This window comes from Nuphar pumila, chromosome 7, assembly GCF_984573655.1.
Source record: "Nuphar pumila chromosome 7, dmNupPumi1.hap1.1, whole genome shotgun sequence".
Lineage (NCBI taxonomy): Eukaryota > Viridiplantae > Streptophyta > Magnoliopsida > Nymphaeales > Nymphaeaceae > Nuphar > Nuphar pumila.
The window spans coordinates 98683599-98701968 of NC_143255.1; the positions used below are offsets into that span (position 1 = coordinate 98683599).

Genomic DNA, 18370 nt, shown 5'->3' on the forward strand with positions numbered 1-18370 from the left:
TGATACGGAATCAACATAACCACTCTGTTCCATTTTTTTTGTTCATTTTGTCCAACCCTGGACATCAAACATACCGTAACTGCTCCTGCCAGACAAGCTAAGGCCCTCGGTAATTCCTACCACATTGTTCTGAAGTCTAAACCTCTCGCCCCAACAATGTTTGATGTAGTGGGATGGGGCTTAGGCCGCTAGGCAGGAGTCACCCTTGCGCAAGCCGAAACTTATGATATGATAGTCAGAGCCAGCACAGTCAATGTCGCTTCACGCTTCACGGTTTGCTTCCCGCACCCGCTTCTTATTTCGGCCCTCAAGACTGACTGATTTGATGACTTTATCAGAGCCAAGAAAACGGGAGTTTAGTTACTTTCACGCTACCTTTCAAGTTATACAGAGACCCAAAGAATTAGGGAAAGAAACTTCTCCGAGGTGGGTTGGGAGCAGAAATGGCGGGAACCTCCGATCATCACACCATCGACCCGGAATTGCTCATCTCCCACAAATTCCCCGAGGTCTTGTTTATAATTCTAAGCCTTCCTTTTATCGTTGAATGATTAACTTGACCCATTATTCATGCTACTGTATGTGGTGCACCAATAATTGGATTTAGAGTTGCAAAATTTTTTGTTGGTGTTTCGAATGTTTTTTTGCAGTTGGGCATGCCATATTTTTTTGTTTTTCAGTGGGACTGTGTAATTATGATGGGTGTGCATAAGATGATCGCTTCTTTCTTGCCTTTCTTTTGGTTTGGGGTGGAGTGGTTGTGAATGTGTTGTGATTACGTGTCCTGGATCAGCTATTCTAGATTATTCTTCTGTAATATTGTTGAGGTTATGCATCTGCTCGACACCCATAGTGAATTTATTGGCAAAAGTTTTCGAAGTTGAAACTAGTAGACAATCTAGACAGTTGTTGTTCATTCCGGTGTGCTTCCTTTGGAACATGAAAGGTTGTCCCTCCTCTCAATTTTTTATAATTGTTCATTAGTCTAGTGATAGTATGAGTGGATGGTTGTGCCCCCTCTTTAAGGTTTATAATTGTTCAATAACCTGGTGATAATGCCATTGAATGACAAGAAGCTGGTGTTGGCTGGACTTTTGATGCTTCTTAGACATAACTGATGCATGTCCGGGAGTTTTCGAGATGGTTCTTGCGTTAAATTTCATGTCCAATATAGACAAATATCTTCTTCTCTAACAGAAGTGAGTGGTTCTTATTGGCTCAAATTTTGGGTGCCTACAGATGTTTAATATGATATTTTATTTATGATCTTCCTCAACATTTATGAGGGGAATTGGTCATTTACTCTTTTATCACGAAATCTTGCTTCTCTGATCACAATAATAGGTGACAATTTCGTTGAAACATTTTTTTTTTGTCTGAAGATGGTAGCGAGCAACAGTTTGGTATCTCCTGATAATATTTATGTTATTAAATTTCACTTTCACCAAGTGATTGTGGGAGCGACATCCTTTATCAAAGTCTTTCAGAGCTGTCATCTGAGTTCACTGCTGACATCATCCATATGAGAAGTAGTTTCGGCAATCCCATGTTATCCAAAGGATTTAGCTGGACATGAGAACATTGAAGGTGCAGATCAAGCCTTAAACCTTAAGCTTTTGTTAAAGGGTTTAGGGCCTGTTTGGAATCTGTAGCTGGGATGGGCGTTTATGGAGTTTATACATTTGATTTAGTGTAAATACAAAGGAGAAAGTGTCTCACTTCCCATCCCAAATGCATAAACATCCATCCCAGCGCAGAGATTCCAAACAGGACCACCAAGGTAGTTTCACCAAGATTTTACCTCGGGACCACCAAATGCATAAACACCCATCCCAGCGCCGAGATTCCAAACAGGCCCTTAGTGTCTTTAGTAAACATTTTCAGAATACGTCAGAGATTGCGTTGTTTTGTTTTGTACTTTCTAGCAACCTTTGACTTGCTAACTTCAATAATATAAAGTCATAGATGCTTGATCCAACTTCGTTCTTCATAATGGTAGGGTTGGGAACTTTGTGCATCTGCTAGTTTTTATATACTGTGGCACTGCCTTCAGTAGCATATTATTTGATCACTTAATGAACATACAAGAGTTTTTTGTTCTCTATTATGTTTTATTATTATTTTTTCTCTGTCATTATTCTTGTCTTTGTTATTATTTCTTCATTCTCATGGGTTGCTTTGCTTACAGAAAATTGTAGAAACGTAGTGTTCTGCATAACATTTTAAAAGATCTAATGTGTTGACATACTGACTGGTCATTTATTGTTTTGACATCAATGGAACAACAATGATGGGGCATACTGAAGGGAGATTTCACTTACTCAGAAAGGTAAAAGTTCAAGGAAATTTCCTCTCCAAGTATTTTGTTCTCGTTATACTTAGGATTTAGGAACACTATGAGCTAATCCTTCCGCCTGTCTTGTTGGAGAAAGATTAACTTATTCTTCCACCTACTTTATGTATATTTATTGCAAAGATGTTGTGTATTTGGTCTAACTTTTTTCCTTCTATTTGAGAAGGGATGTGGCACTTTATGCCCTTGGTGTTGGAGCATGCATGAGAAATGCTTTGGATGAGAAAGAATTGAATTATGTCTATCATAATTTGGGGCAATCATTTATCAAGGTACCTAAAGGTTCTGAATCAATCTTAACTTTCAGAAGACAAGTTTTGTAGACAAATTAGTCATTATTACTTGTTTAAACTACAAGGATGGATATAAATCTTATACTTGACTATAACCTCTATTCAGGTTATAAGTGGGGGATGGTTCTGTCAGTCGGTTGATGGGATTTTGTGATTCTTTTTCAAATCCTTAATGATATATATTTCATCTGTTTAGTTGAAAAGAAAAAATTATGTATATCTTTGGGAATTCTATGCATGTTTTTTCTCTTTTCCAAAAGTTGGCATTCATTGGTCATCCTGCACTATTCTGAGGCAATGGCAGACAATTTTCACTTTCTCAGGTAAGAAAACGTGCCTTAAGTCTGATGTAATCAACAGATGATGTTTCAATGCTTTCTTGGTGTTGGTGTAGCCAGTCAAGGAGAAGCATGCTCTGTTAAGATGCAAATATCTCCTTGACTGGTTGAAAGAGCAAAGGAGTAATGGCTTAACTAATAAATGCAACATTGAAGGGAAATATTCCCTGAGTTTCCAATGTTGAAGAAACTCCTTAAGATAGTTATTAAATGACTGCACATATTTAACTGCTGATCAAAGCAATATTGGAAATTTAACATCTGACCAGTGATCACCTTTACCTTGCATAAGAGGTGTTAGTGGTGCACTGACCCAACTTTTGCTCTCTTAACTCTACAATAATTAAAATTTTATATTGGATGGACATTTTTTTTTTGAAAGGCAAGCTGGGGTTAGGCAGACCCCCCACTAGTTATTATTCAACGTACCGCTGGGTTTTGAACCTGCAACTTCCCACCACAAAGAGACGTGCACTGACAGCTCCTACCAACCACGCGGAGCCCCTGTTGGTTATATTGGGTGGACATAATTGTGTGATTGTTTAACATCTGATAGCCTCAACCTTGCGTAACAGGTGTTAGTGGTGCAGTCACCCAACTTTCACTCTTTTAACTCTGTGATAATTAAAAATTTATGTTGCATGGACATGATTATATAAAAATGTGACAATCTTGGGAATTCCTTCTAGTCGCAAATTTGTTGAACTACTACTGAATGTTACATGGTCATTGATTGTTAAACAAAAACGGCAAGCATTTGCTGAAGATTCTTGCATATGGCAATGATAAAATGAACAAAACCATATTTCTTTTGCTCGATGTTGGGATTTTTCTTCCTGAAAAGCATCTTGAATGACCAAAAACTTCTGTTAAATGTGGTTTGAGGAGAGAGTTGTACTTGTATCAAATATGTATAAGACACCTGATAAAAAAATTATTTGCAAGTATATTTGCTAAAAAACACAAGAAAGCATAATATCCTTGCATGTGTCACACCTTCAATTTGAAGTGAAAGAATGGAGATTTGTACATATTGTACCTATGTACTGTCTGATGGAGCTTGTGATCATCTTATTGTATTGATGATTTTTGTAAATGGCATATAAATGCTATTAGAATCAGGGCTCCACTTTCAAGCTATCTCGAATCCTGCGAGATTGCAGTTATTTAAGGAAAAGTGCACTTGCTTTTCAAATTTCTGGATACAACCATTTTTTTGTTCCACATCACACTTATAGTAGGTTTTCTTCAACTATCACCTTTACCTTCATACATGTTCAACGAGTTGCATTAATTTGCAGGTTTTACCAACGTTTGCTGTTCTATTTCCACATCAACTATTTGATCAGCTTCGGCAATTGCCAGGTCTTCAGTAAGTGCATGTTACATGAGAAAAGTGATCTTTGAAACTGTTCTCCATATTACGTTAGGCAAAAAAACTTGGTACAAGTTCCAAATGTCATTATAGACAGCAGAGTCTTTTATACTAATTGTACATATTCCATTAATTCAAACTGCATGATCTTTGTTCTGTGATGATTGAACCAGGTTTAATCCAGCTCTTCTATTGCATGGCCAACAATATCTAGAGATTTACAAGCCTTTGCCTACAAGTTGCCACGTAAGACTTTACCATGTGGAAAATTTTGTTATAGTCATAGGTTATAAATAAATTTAACTTGGGAGTAGAATTTTAGCATGTGAAAGTGAGTGGATCTCTTGCATGGATCACGATGCCCTTATCTGGTAGGCCAACCACCTGGGGCTAAATTTCCTCTAAAGGGGTTGAATTGATCCAACTGACCTATCCTTGATCTTGAAGTAGCCACTCATCATAAAGAGGATTTGGGATCACAAGTTTATTTCTTGAGTTGAATCCCTTTATTTTTCCATGTGAAATCATGGGTAATGGAACCTTCATAGAACCATTAGTATGACCAGTTACTCTTAAATGTCTTATATAAGGCATCAAGGATTCCCCTTCACGTGAAATGATTATCATCTTTCAGTTTATTGTTGACCTTGGGAAAAGTTAATTATGATTCTGCTGAGGGTGGAAAGCCTGCTAATGCAGAATTCTTGTATATATTTATATATATATTGTTTATTACATAGAGAAACTATATCCAGGGTTAGAGACCTGGTTGCGCTGGTCTTATCATGCCATCTTGGTGGTGTAAAGCTCTATGGGTGCTCCTCTCGACCCCCAAGGATTGCTTGCAAAAGGTGGTGCCTGCATGAAGACTTGAACTTGGGATAACATAAAGATTAACATAAAGAGGGTCCTTGATGAAGAATCATTTGTAAAATATGAGGATCATGTAGATGTAGGTGTTCAGTGCTGTAAGTATCATAACCTATGTCACATGGGTGCGAGTGCGGGGATTCGGCACTTCCAAAAAACCCGGGTGCGGGGGTGCGGCACGGGCAAAAATGTAATATATATATATATATATATATATATATATATATATATATATATATATATATATATATATATATATATATATATATATATATATATATATATATATATATAAGGGGGTCGGGGGTTCCCCCGACGCGGGTCGGGGGTCCAATTTTTTTTGCTGGTGTGTTTGTTTGAAGACTCGTTACCCACGTTCTGCTTGTTGTGTACTTTGAGGCAACGGAACAAAATTGATGAAACGAAAGGATTGGCAATCTGATCGACCCAGCCTGCTGCGTTCTGCTGACTGTCATGATTCAATCATGTTTGAAACTCCCTGGTCTTCACGAAAAAAAATATAAGCACATGGTTTGATGTGGTTTGTTGGAGGAAGAGTCTTCATGAGGCCTACGACTCCACTGCCACACCATAGGATTCTTCAAATTTCATTTTATATACAGCTGCACGACAGCTAAAAGAAATTTATTGGATTGGACATGTGGAAAAGAGAGGTCTACACAATGCTACAGCTAGAGCACCCATCTCGTCAGGAGAACAGTGAATACTAATAGCCAGCAAGGCTACCACCATCATTATCATTTATTATGGAGAGAGAAAATCCTTTACGAAAAAGAAGGATCTGGATTGAAAAGGCTCTTCAATTTTAGATGGTTTTAAAAGTGCCCCTTTATAAAACAAGAGCAGCAGCAGCAAGCTGTCAGCATAATTTTTTTTAAAAAATTCCGCAGCCCATTTCATAGGGCAATTTTTTTTAAAAAAAAAAATCCAAAAAAAAATGGACCTAAATGATCCTGGGTGCGGTCAACGCACCCAGGATCGGGTTGACCGCACCCGGTGCCGCACCCGCGTCGAGTCGCGTCGATGCTGGTGCGGCACCCTGCTAGCCGAATCCCTGTGACATAGATCATAACATATTGTAAGGTGCACTATGGTACATATCATTAACTATCAAGCAACTTGATATGATGCACACCTATATCTCGATATTGGGTGGATATCGTATCTGTATTTTATGATACACCCTCTATATTGTATAATACACCATGGTACAAGACGTATGATATGTTGAGAAACGTAATACATGTATCATAGTTAGTGTGCTACCTCTCTTCTTTTGTAAAATTTATTATTTATAGGGGTATACCTGTACTTTTATATTCTATATTGTAAAGTCAACTATTTTTCTTTATATGTGAGGACTGAGGAGTATGGAAATCAGCTCCTTCATATAGTTGTGACTTCTTGTAATTGCTAATGAAGTTTCCTCTTAGTGTTCTTCCTCCATTGATTTCTCTCTTCATTCTTTATTGAATCTGATATGGTATCAGAGTCTTATTGGATTGAAAAGAGGAGGATGGAGGCATTATTCTAAAGCATGAGGAGACTCCATTCTTGCTGTCTTGGGGTTTGTGCAAAGGAGCTGACATCAGTAGGCTCTGTACAACTTATCTGATTTCAAGTGTTTGAGGCAAGGTTTTTTTTAGATCTTGATTTTAGAAGTCTCTGGAATCAAGAATCGCAATCATCTGCCTCCATTTGGATTTTTAGTGATTTTTGGAAGAATTTCTGTATAGTGAGTGTTCTTGTGGCTAGATTGTATAATCTGGCCATTATGAGTTTTTCAATCCTAAAAAACAAGTGTATTCAAGTCATTTTTAAGTAGAGAATCTGTTGGGTGCAGTTTGAGAGTGATTTTTATGGATTTGAAGGAGTTTTGTTGCATCCCATTGGTTATCTCTGTATTGAAATACAAATAAGTTCAAAATGTCATTTATGGATATAAGTAAACCACACAAATCAGCCACTTATGGGCATACAACAGGCATAAAAGTATTGAATGTTATTGAGGAAAAGCTCTAAGCAAAAGCCCTACAAGATATGGAGTTTGAACCCCTTTATGTACACAAAGGAACTAAGAGGTAGTTGTTGGGGCCTTCCCAACGGCTAGAAATCTAGCCGTTAGGGAGATCCCAACGGCTCTATGGTCAAATGACCATTAAGCCCAATCCTAATCTAGGATTTACAAAAATAAAAATAAAAATAAAAATAAGAAAAGTGTACAATGACCACAATGCCCTTATATTTACAAAATGACGAAAATACTCTTATGTATATACCGAAAGTTTGCCTAACAAAAAATGAAACCGAGTTGAAGGAAGAGCTTTAATGAAGAAGTCTGCAAACTAATATTCAAATATAACATGTGATAGTGAAATCGTCTTTTTCAAAAATTCTTCTATGACATAATGATAGTCCATCTCAATGTGTTTAGTGTGCTCATGAAAGGTATGATTTCCAACAATGTATATGGCAGTTTTGTTATCACAACATAACTTCGATAGTGTGGTTGATGCTACTCCCATGTTTGCCAGCAAGCTCCTCAACCAAACAATTTCTGATGTTGTGGTGGACATAGCCCGATACTCGGTTTATGTGGATAACAAAGACACCTTTTGTTGTTTTTTGCATTTTCAGGACACCAGTGAGTCTCCTATAAAAATACAAAAACCAATGGTTGAACTTTTATCATTGGGATCTCCTTAGTCAAAGTCAGAATATGCAACTAATTCAAGAGGGAAGGAGGAAAACAACCATAATCCTTTGTTAACAAAATTTATTAAATATTTAACAATATGCATAACAACACTCATGTAAACTTAGGTAGGAGAGTGCTGAAATTGACTAGCATTGTGAACTACATGAGAGATGTCTGGTCTAGTGATGGTTAAGTATGTCAAGGCAGCGATCATCTGTCGATATGATGTGGGATCGTCTAATGGAGTTTTATCATCAATCTTCATCTTTGAGTTGATAATTTCAGGCGTATCTACTATCTTCTCGTCAGTCAAGCCAGACTTGTCAATAATCTCAGTAGCGAATTTAGATTGAGTTAACAAATATCCTCGAGGAGAATAAGCAACTTCAATCCCCTGAAAAAATCTAAGAAAATACAAAACAGTCATTTTAAAATTCTATTTAAGTACATGCTTAATATGATTTACTCTCTATTTATCTCCTTCTATTGTGATCATGTTATCAACGTAAAGGAGCAAAATTGTAATACCTTCAATAGATTTCTTAACAAATAAAGCGGTATCAGTGTAACATGAAAAATATCCCAGACTAGTCATAGCAGAACTAAAACAATCATACCAAACCTTCAGTGCTTGTTTGAAACCATACAAGGCCTTTTTAAGATGAAAAACCTTTCTTTTCGAAATATCATACCCAGGTGGTGGATCCATATACACTTTTTCCTTTAATTCTCTATTAAGGAAGACATTTTTGACATCCATTTGGTAGATAAATAATTTTCTAATAGCAGCCACAATTACAAGTGTTCTAACAATTATCATTCTAGCAATATGGGCAAAGGTTTCATCATAATCTATCCCATATTCTTGTGAGTACAATTTGACTACTAGTATGGCTTTATGTCTTTCCAATATTCCATCACTCTTAATTTTAACCTTGAAGACTCATCTACATCCTATTGATTTCTTCCCAGGTGGTAAGTTGGTTACTTCTCAGGTTTTAGATTTTTCTAATGCATTTATTTCTTCACACATGACATTTCTGGATAGTTTTTAGCTTGATTATATGAGGTTGGTTCGAAATAAGAGAATTTTTTTGCTAGACAGGCTCTGTATTGAGGGGCAAATGACTCATATGTCACAAATCTATCATGTCCCTTATGTTGTCGTTCAGAGTGCCTAGCATTTCTAGTTTCTTGGGCTTCTAGGTTGGAATATTTTTCTAAAGCAGTTGGTTGGTAGTTTTCTTGTCTTCTTTTATATTAAATAATCTAAGACTGATCTTGATGTCCACATTGAGTATGTATTTGAGATTCATTGTCATCAATTTGATCTTTTTTACTCTCACCATACCCAAGAAATATACAGGGGATGGATCTTGGAGATAACTTGTCATTTTTGTTAGTTAACACTGATAGAAATCATGTGTTTCTTCATTCATCCACAATTAACAACACAAAATGGAGAGAGAGAACGTGGTTGCTGCAAAAATCCCTAATCAGGGTCAACAGTCTGTAGCTTATCATTAAGTATATGCAAATCTAAGTATTAGGGTATGAAAATACCCATTGCAAAACAGGTTAAATTATAAAAGACCATTAATGAGCATGTGCAATAAATAAACTTGAGTTGGGTCTGGATCCAAGATCCAAACTCAATCGTGGATAACGACTTACGAATTCAGGTTCAATTTCCTTCTCTTCGACCTTTTGTCTTACAAAATGTTGATCAATTTCAATATGCTTGGCACAACTCTGGTAGATAGGATTAAATGACATGTTTATGGCACTTTGATTATTACATAAGAGAGGACATTTATATATCAATTCTCCTACTTCTGTCAACATGTGTCTAATCCATGTTACTTCGGCAGTAGCAGCTGACATTGATTTATATTCAGCTTCTGTGCTCGACCTGGGAATAGCCCTTTGTTTTGTACTGCTCCAAGAGACTAGATTTAGGCCAACGAAAACACAATATCCTGAGACTGACCTACGTTCATCTGTATCTCTTGTCCAGTCTGCATCTGTGTAAACAAGAAGTTCATGCATGTGACATCCATTCATACTCTTTCTGTACAAAAGACCATTCCCAACAGTTCCCTTTAAATATCGAAGAATGTGTTTAACAACTTTCATATGCCCAATACGTGGTTCATGCCTGAACTGAGATACCTGATTGACTGAATAAACAATATCAGGGCGAGTAAAGGTGAGATATTGGAGCATCCCTACTATCCTGCGATATCCTGTAGGGTCCTCGTACAAATCTCCATCTTGAGAACTAAGTTTCTGATGAAGTACACTAGGCGTGCTTAGAGGCTTGCAATCTTTCATACCTGCCTTGCTGAGAACATCAATAGTATACTTATGTTGGGTAAGTGTCATGTATTCAATAGTTCTATCAACTTCTAATCCAAGAAAATATCGTAGTTTACCAAGATCCTTCATCTTGAACTTGTGGTTCAGGAGTTCTTTGACCTGCTCAATATGTTCATTAGAGTTACCTGTAATGATGATGTCATCTACATATATTAATAACAGGGTAACTGTATCTTTATATTTGAATATGAAAAGAGAATGATCAAGAAGAGACCGACTAAATCCATATTTCTCTATTTCAAGAGAAAAACTGTCAAACCAAGATCGAGAAGCCTGCTTCAAACCATATATAGATCTTTTTAACCTACACATATTCTTTGGAGTTCCCTTCTGCGTACCCAATGGGTTGCTTCATATACACTTCCTCCTTCAGAGTTTCATGTAAAAAAGCATTTTTCACATCCAATTGACTGATAGTCCACTGATGCTCAATAGCCAATGATAATATGATTCGAATAGTGCCCATTTTCACAACCAGACTAAAGGTCTCATCATAGTCTTGTCCTTGTTCCTGAGTGAAGCCCTTGGCAACCAGTCTAGCCTTATATCGCTCAATAGTGTCATCCAGTTTATACTTTATTTTATACACCCACTTAGACCCAACCACATTTCGATCATATGATATGAGAACAATTTCTTAAGTGCCACATTCATGAAGAGCCTCCATTTCTTCGTTCATAGCTTTAATCCATCTTTTAAAATTTGTTGTTTGATAAAATGTTGTGGGCTGATCTTTCTTACCTAAAGAGGTTAAGAAGAGTTGGAAATCCATGGTGAAATTCTCATAACTAACCTACGTATCTATCAATAGGATGTCTAGGTCGAGTAGATCTTCTGGGAACAAAGGATGGAACAAAAACAAAAGAAGAATTCATCTCCTGATCAGAGTTGGGAAGGGTCTCTTTCTCACGTCGAGAGTAAACAATGCCTTTATACCTTTTGGGGGCCAAGAGTGGTTTTGAAATGACACTTTTCTGAATCCTTTGTGCATCATCAAACATGTTTTTCTCATCTCTTTGATTGCATTCTGAAGGACAAACATCAACACTAGAAAAGATATCAAAGTTCAACCAGGGGTTATAAACTTCAATTTCATGAGAAGTGTTAGCATTGTGGTCAAAATTCAATTCATCAAATACAACATTCATGGATATTTTGATACACTTACTCACGGGATCATAGCATATGTACCCTTTATAACGTCAGCATACCCCACAAATCTGCACTTTAAGGCCTTATTCTGAAACTTGTGCCACATTGAACTGTCAACATGAACATAACATACACACCCGAATACCCGTAGATCATGATAATTTGGATGAACACCATGTAAAGAAAAATAGGGTGATTTATTTTTCAAGATATTCATGGGCAATCGGTTTATGTTATGAACCGCTGAATGAAAAACCTCTGCCCAGAAGGTAACAGGAAGGTTACTATCATGCATCATGCTCATTGCACTCTTTTTTATATGGCGATGCTTTCGTTAAGCAATCTCATTCTGTTGAGGTGTATGAGGGCAAGACACCTGCTTATTCCATTTGGCTGAAAAAAATTAATAAAGTCATTTGAGGAGAATTCACCCCCTCCGTCACATTGAAAACAAATGATATTATCAGAGAATTGATTTTGAACAAAAGAATGAAAATTCTGAAATAACTGGAAGGTTTCAGATTTACATTTCATAAAGAAAATCCATGTATACCGAGAATAACTATCAACAAAAATGAGATAATATTTGATTCCAGACATGGACGGAACGGGAGCTGGACCCCAAACATCAGAACAAATAAATTTTAAATGGTCTTGAAGCTCTTTTATTAATAGAATGAAATGGAAGAACATGACTCTTACATTGAAGACAACTAGAACATTTTTTATCATTGACATTTAAATTTAGACTGGACTTGGGAATAAGACTGCTAGAAACAAGCTTTTCAATAAAACGACTACTACAATGACCCAGACGACCATGCCAAAGATTCAGCTCAATATATTCAGAAAAGCTAAAAACACTCTCAGGAGGAACTGAAGAGGATGATGATGTGAGCTTCAAGGTGGAATCAACAAGTTGAGCACGTGTAGAAGGATTCTTTTGGAACACACACATATTCCCTTGTTTTCCTTCAACGAACGTTTTCTTCGTATGAAGGTTCTTGACATGAACAGAAAAAAGAGTAAACTCAACTGAAGCATTAATGTCATGTACATGAGATGACATTTGAATGACATTTTAAACATAAACAATATTTTTCTTGATATTAGGAGTATAAATGACATTTGAAAGAGCAAGAGAAGAATTAAACATAGGAATGACAGAGTTTCTAATGTGAGAAATATAATGCTGAGATCCATCTCCAGTGACTATACTATTTCTACCAACATAAGGAACAAGAGTTAGGAGCTTACTAGCATCACCAGTGACATGAGTGGCTGCACCAGAATCAACATACCAAGTGCCTTGATCATTTTGTTTTAAATTCAATTAAGCTAAGACAGATAATAATAACTCCTTGACTTCGCCACTATTCTTCAATTTATCTGACCCCTTTCTTGTCTCTGGTTGTTTGCCTCTATTTTAAGGATTAAACCAACAATTAGCTTTGATATGCTCCTTTTTATTGCATAGAAAACAGGTGGGTATTGGTCTTTGTCTCTGCGAATTAGGTGGAATATTGGGTATAGGTAATATTTCACGACTTCCTAGTCCATTCCTTTCTTGACCCCCCCTTTCCCGAAAGTCATACTTACCACGTCCTCGCCCATAGGCAAGTCCCGTGGTAAGAATATCGTGTGCTCCAACGTGAGCATGAATATCTTCAGAAAATCCCTTCAAGGTCATCTCATACTGTAAAAGCTTGGCACAAAGATCTTCAAATGTAGGTAAATATGACAAACACAATAAGGAAGTAACCATCATATGGTAATCAGATCCCAACCCACTCAGAGTTTGTTGCACCATATCTTTGTCACTAACTGCGCATCCCACGATGGCCAATTGATCTGTAATAGTCTTCATCTTGTTCAAGTACTCCATGATAGTCATGAAGTCCTTCCTCAACATTTGAAACTCCTTTAAAAATAATACTCTGGCCTAAGAAACTTGAGAATATATCTGAACCAATCGATGTCATAATTGCATTGCTGAGCAGTCATCTGGAATTGCCACAAGCACTTCCTGTGACAATGTAGAAGTGATATAGGCAACTAATGCTTGATCTCGCTTCATCCAGGATACGTACTCTAGATTTCTAACATAGATAATAAAAGAATCTTCCTCAGCATTCTTTTCTTCTTGTGGTATGAATTCTGAAGGAACATGGACAAAACCATCCATATGTCCAGAAAGGTCCTGACTTCTTATGAATGGTATGATTTGTCGCTTTCAAGTTAGTAAATTGGAATTATTCAGTTTCTTAGACACTAATTGACTAAGAAAGTTTGAGGAAAGACGAGATTGAGAGTGAGGGAATGAGTCCATATTCTATTGAAACTGAAAACAAGAAGGAAGAAGAAATAAGAAAAAGACTTTAGGGCAAGGTTTTACTATTGAATTCTAATAAGAATCTGAACAAAGATTTAATATCAGAGAATTCTGCTGCCTCTTTTTTTTTTTTTAACTGGTAAACCTGAGGCAGAAAATCAGAACTGTGCAGTAAAGAATCTGTTCTGAATAAAATTCAATCAGTAAGAAGTATATTACTTTTAAATATAACGTGTTTTCTTTTCAGAATTATGAGGAAATAGACAAGCAGTACAGATCAGAATCTGATCTGACATCAATTTGCAAATGAGTTTGACGTGATCCTCTTCAACTCTTGAAATCACGTATAGATCAAAATCTGATCTTGCATGATTATTTTAGCTGTTGTTAGGTAATATCACGTGCAACAATGTGAAAGGAAGAATAGTAGGCAAACAGAGAATCAGAGAGAAGGAAAATATTGAACCAGAGAAGGAAAATATGACAACGTGAACAAATCCAAGTACTGGATTTTGGAAGTAAGAGAAACATGTTGGCTTGAATAAAGAGGGAAATCAAGATATATGGTTTAATTTAAAGACAAAAAGAATAAAGAGGGAAATCAATAAAAACAATAAGGGGACAAGAGAAAGAATGAGATCTCGGATATATGGTAGATTTGAAGACAAAAGGAATAAAGAGGGAAATCGATAAAAACAATAAGAAAGGGGACATGTACCTTAGAAGAAGACAAAAAAGTTTTACTTGATGCTCGTAAGAGGAACTGATCTTCAAGATTGGATCTGTTGCTCTGATACCATGATAGAAATCATGGGTTCCTTCATTGATCCATAAGCAACAACACAAAATGGAGAGAGAGAACGTGGCTGATGCAAAAATCCCTAATCAAGGTCAACAGTTCGTAGCTTATCATTAAGTATATGCAGATGTAAGTATTAGGGTACAAAAATACCCATTGCACAACAGGTTAAATTACAAAAGACCATTAATGAGCATGTGCAATAAATAAACTCGAGTTGGGTCTGGATTCGAGATCCAAACCCAATCGTGGATAACGACTTCTTTTCAAACACAAAACGCTTACATCCAAATGTTCTTTGTCTAAAAAAATCAGGAGAAATTTAAAAGAGTTTTTCATATGGAGTTACATTTGAAGTTTGGATAATGGAAGTCGATTTATCAGGTAAACTGCAGAAAGGGTTGCCTCAACTAAAAAATGTTTAGGAGCACTATTGGAGATGAGCAAAGTCCTTGCAGTTTCTACTATATGTCTATATTCTTTTTTGGCTAATCCATTTTGTTGGGTTGTGTTTGTACAAGACCTTTGGTGTAAGATTTCATTGGATTCTAAATAACTTTTGAAATCATTTATGTATTCTCCCCTTGAATTAGAATGAAAGATGAATATGTTTGTTTTGAGCAAATTTGTAACCAATTTGTGAAAAGTTTTGAAGTTTTCAAAAACTTTATTTTTGTTCCTAAGTAAATCCAGGTATAACGAGTATAGTCATCCACAAAAATGATATAATATATTTATCCACCTTTAGACTTTGTCGGGCCTGGGCCCCAAACATCAAGGTGCATTAGTTCAAGTGGTTTTGAAGCAAAAAAGGTCCTCTCTTGATAAGGAATGGATTTCATCTTGGCAAGTATACAATTGCTACATTGGATTTTTTCATTGCAAAAATTTTTCAAATGAGATACATTTAACAATTTAGTAATACTAGGATGACCTAGTCTTTGATGCCACAAAATCAAATTCAATTTTTGTATATTGAGACAAAAAGTTTTTTTTTTAATGATTAGCCGATCCATGTAGTAGGAGATCTCATTCTCTATAGCCTTTCATAATTTGCTTTTCTGACTGGAGATCCTGTATTGAGCATTGGTCAGATGTGAAGGAGACACTACAACCTTGGTCGGTGATTTGAGAAACCGAAAGTATAAATTGAGTTTTGGAATAATTTTTATTTTTTGAATACAAAAATTCAAAGATTTTTCAAAAATTTTAATTCCTTTAATATCAAGAGAGGTTCCATCTGCAGTAAAAACATTTTTCCTACTTGAATCAACATTATGATTGGCAAATATGAAACCATTATAGGTCATATTAAATGAAGCACCGGAATCAAGGAACCAAGGAGTCATGCCAGAGGGTGATGAAATGGAGACGACGACACCCGTTGTGGAGGAACCTTTGAGGAGAGGTTGCAAAGCTTCCATTAATAGAGATAGCAACATGTCTCGTGAGAAAAAAAAACATATTGAGATAGATTATTACTTTACTTAGAGTGCGTATGAAGATGGGATCATTTTTATTGAGCATGTGAGCTCTAAATAGAAAATTGCATATGTGCTTATCGAAAGTTTTGCTCCATTACATTTCTAATCATTCTTTTCCAAACTTGGGGTGATTTCTTTTGCATCATCTCAAGTTTGAGGGGCAGTGTTGAGAAATGTAATACATGTATCACAATTAGTGTGCTACCCTTATTCTTTTGTACATTTTATTATTTATAGGGGTATACTTGTACTTTTACAATCTATCTTATAAAATCAACTATTTTTGTCTTTATGTGAGTAGGGGAATCGGCTCCCTCATATAGTTGTAACTTCTTCGTTATTGCTAATGAAGTTTCCTCTTAGTGTTCTCCCTCCATTGATTTCTCTCTTCATTCTTCATCCTTGTCATCTGGTTATGGGTGCGGATACGGGTACGGCAATTTAAAAAAATATGGGTACGGGGACATGGTTAAATATATACTGAAAAATATATATTATATATCTAAAATATACTGAAAATATATATTATATATCTAAAATATATATTATATATTGAAAATATAATACATAATATAATATAGGACATGGCAAATGCCATGTCCAGGTACCAGTACCCGTGTTGACACGGGTAGGGCACTCAAGGTACCATGTGGTGGCAACATAGTTCTTCATTGAATCTGATATGATACACGGTACACCTTTGTATCTTGTGAGATATGCATGTCATTCGTAACATACTATCTTGATTATTGGATGATCAATGTTTTATGTGATTTATAATTGTTTGATATGTGATATTGTGATTTTACTTTGTAGCTAATTTCATTGTTTTTTGCATTATAAATTTTTTATAAATTTTCCTTTTTTTTTTGTTTTTGTAGTTTTTTATTTTGTAGTCAAAGATATTATTTTTTAGAATATTATACAATACATATCTTATTTTGGGGCTGGCCGATATGGACACCGATACGTTTTTACAAGCTTGATACTTCCATTCCCGCACCCCCTCCTCTCTCTCCTCTTTTTTTCTACCATTTTTTTATAGTTGATTAAAAAAATTACAGCATGCCAAGATGGAGCACTTAACCAGATAATAACATTGAGGTTGGATTCAATCTTAAATTCAATTTTAACATGAAATTCCGCTAGCATGTTGTTCACATTAATATTAAATGAATAAGATCCATATATCTTTTGGGGCTGTTCGACAAACTGATCTCACAATGGAGAAGATTCTTTTTGCTGAACTTTAGTCAGATCTGAATATTTGATAATGAGGGACTGAAAAGTGAGAGAAAGAATGAAGGCTGCAGGAAAATAAAGGAACAAAACTGAACAAGTCTCAGACCTAGGCACGTCTGATAATCTGGTAGAGGGAAAACAGAAAATGAATGAGGAAATGAGGAATTTAAAAAAAAAAGGAATAATAAGAGGGAGATTGAGATGGAAGTCAAAAGAAGACCAAATGGCAATATTGTGGCTGAAAACATACAAGACCTGATCAAATCTTGTGTTCCAGCAGCAAAGTTTTGTGAGAATGAAAAAGGAAAAATAGGAAGAAGAAGGTGCAAATGAAAGAGAGAATATGAAGGAAAGAAAAGTAATGAGGAAAGGCAACAAGATGCTAGGTGTACTCAGATCTGATAAGATCTGATGCTTCGGCAGTGGAAAAGAAAATGGAGGAGAAAATAAGAAAAAAGTCTGGAAGGAATAAAAAAAGGTGAAGGACAAAAAAAAGATCATATTTCTGTCTCTGATACCATATAGTTTATGGTATTAGCCAGAAAAAAAGTAGAAGATGAATAATAAGATGAGATGTGTACTCAGCCCTTATCCCCACAAGTTTCTCTCTATTGGGGTGTCATACTAGGATGTGTTTATAACAACTTTATAACAAAAGCAATCAGGGTAAAGAAAATACATACAAAACAAAACTTAATTACAATCTGTCATGCAAATGGCGTCACCCTGTAAGTACTTCTTAAAAGACCCAATTGTGTTACAGGTTTATAATATTCCCTGCTAGTCTCGATATTATAGAAAATAGTGGCATGGCTAGGTTTATCAATAATGATAAGTATGCCTTTGATGTCAGGACTAATAGTCCCCCTCAAGTAGACAGTTTAGTAAATAAATATGAAATCTGAATCTCGCCAAACGCAAATCTGGTCTCTCATTCTTGACCCTCGATGCTTTCCTGAACAAAGTGCTTTTTCAGATCTATACCTTTGTTTTGTTATGCTTGACTAGATTAAGCCATATAGCAACCACACTAT

The 18370-nt window shown here is 35.9% G+C and overlaps 1 protein-coding gene across 1 annotated transcript in view; it reads left to right on the top strand.

Moving 5' to 3' along the window:
- The first annotated feature begins 337 nt into the window (after positions 1 to 337).
- The window catches only part of ECH2 (enoyl-CoA hydratase 2), a 39250-nt gene continuing 21217 nt past the window's right edge, over positions 338 to 18370 (top strand). The window contains exons 1-5 of the mRNA XM_090014598.1: positions 338 to 509; positions 2307 to 2329; positions 2520 to 2625; positions 4286 to 4356; positions 4533 to 4605. Of these exons, the coding sequence (XP_089870724.1) occupies positions 444 to 509; positions 2307 to 2329; positions 2520 to 2625; positions 4286 to 4356; positions 4533 to 4605 (339 nt within the window). The 5' untranslated portion in view covers positions 338 to 443. The remainder of the gene's footprint in view (positions 510 to 2306; positions 2330 to 2519; positions 2626 to 4285; positions 4357 to 4532; positions 4606 to 18370) is intronic.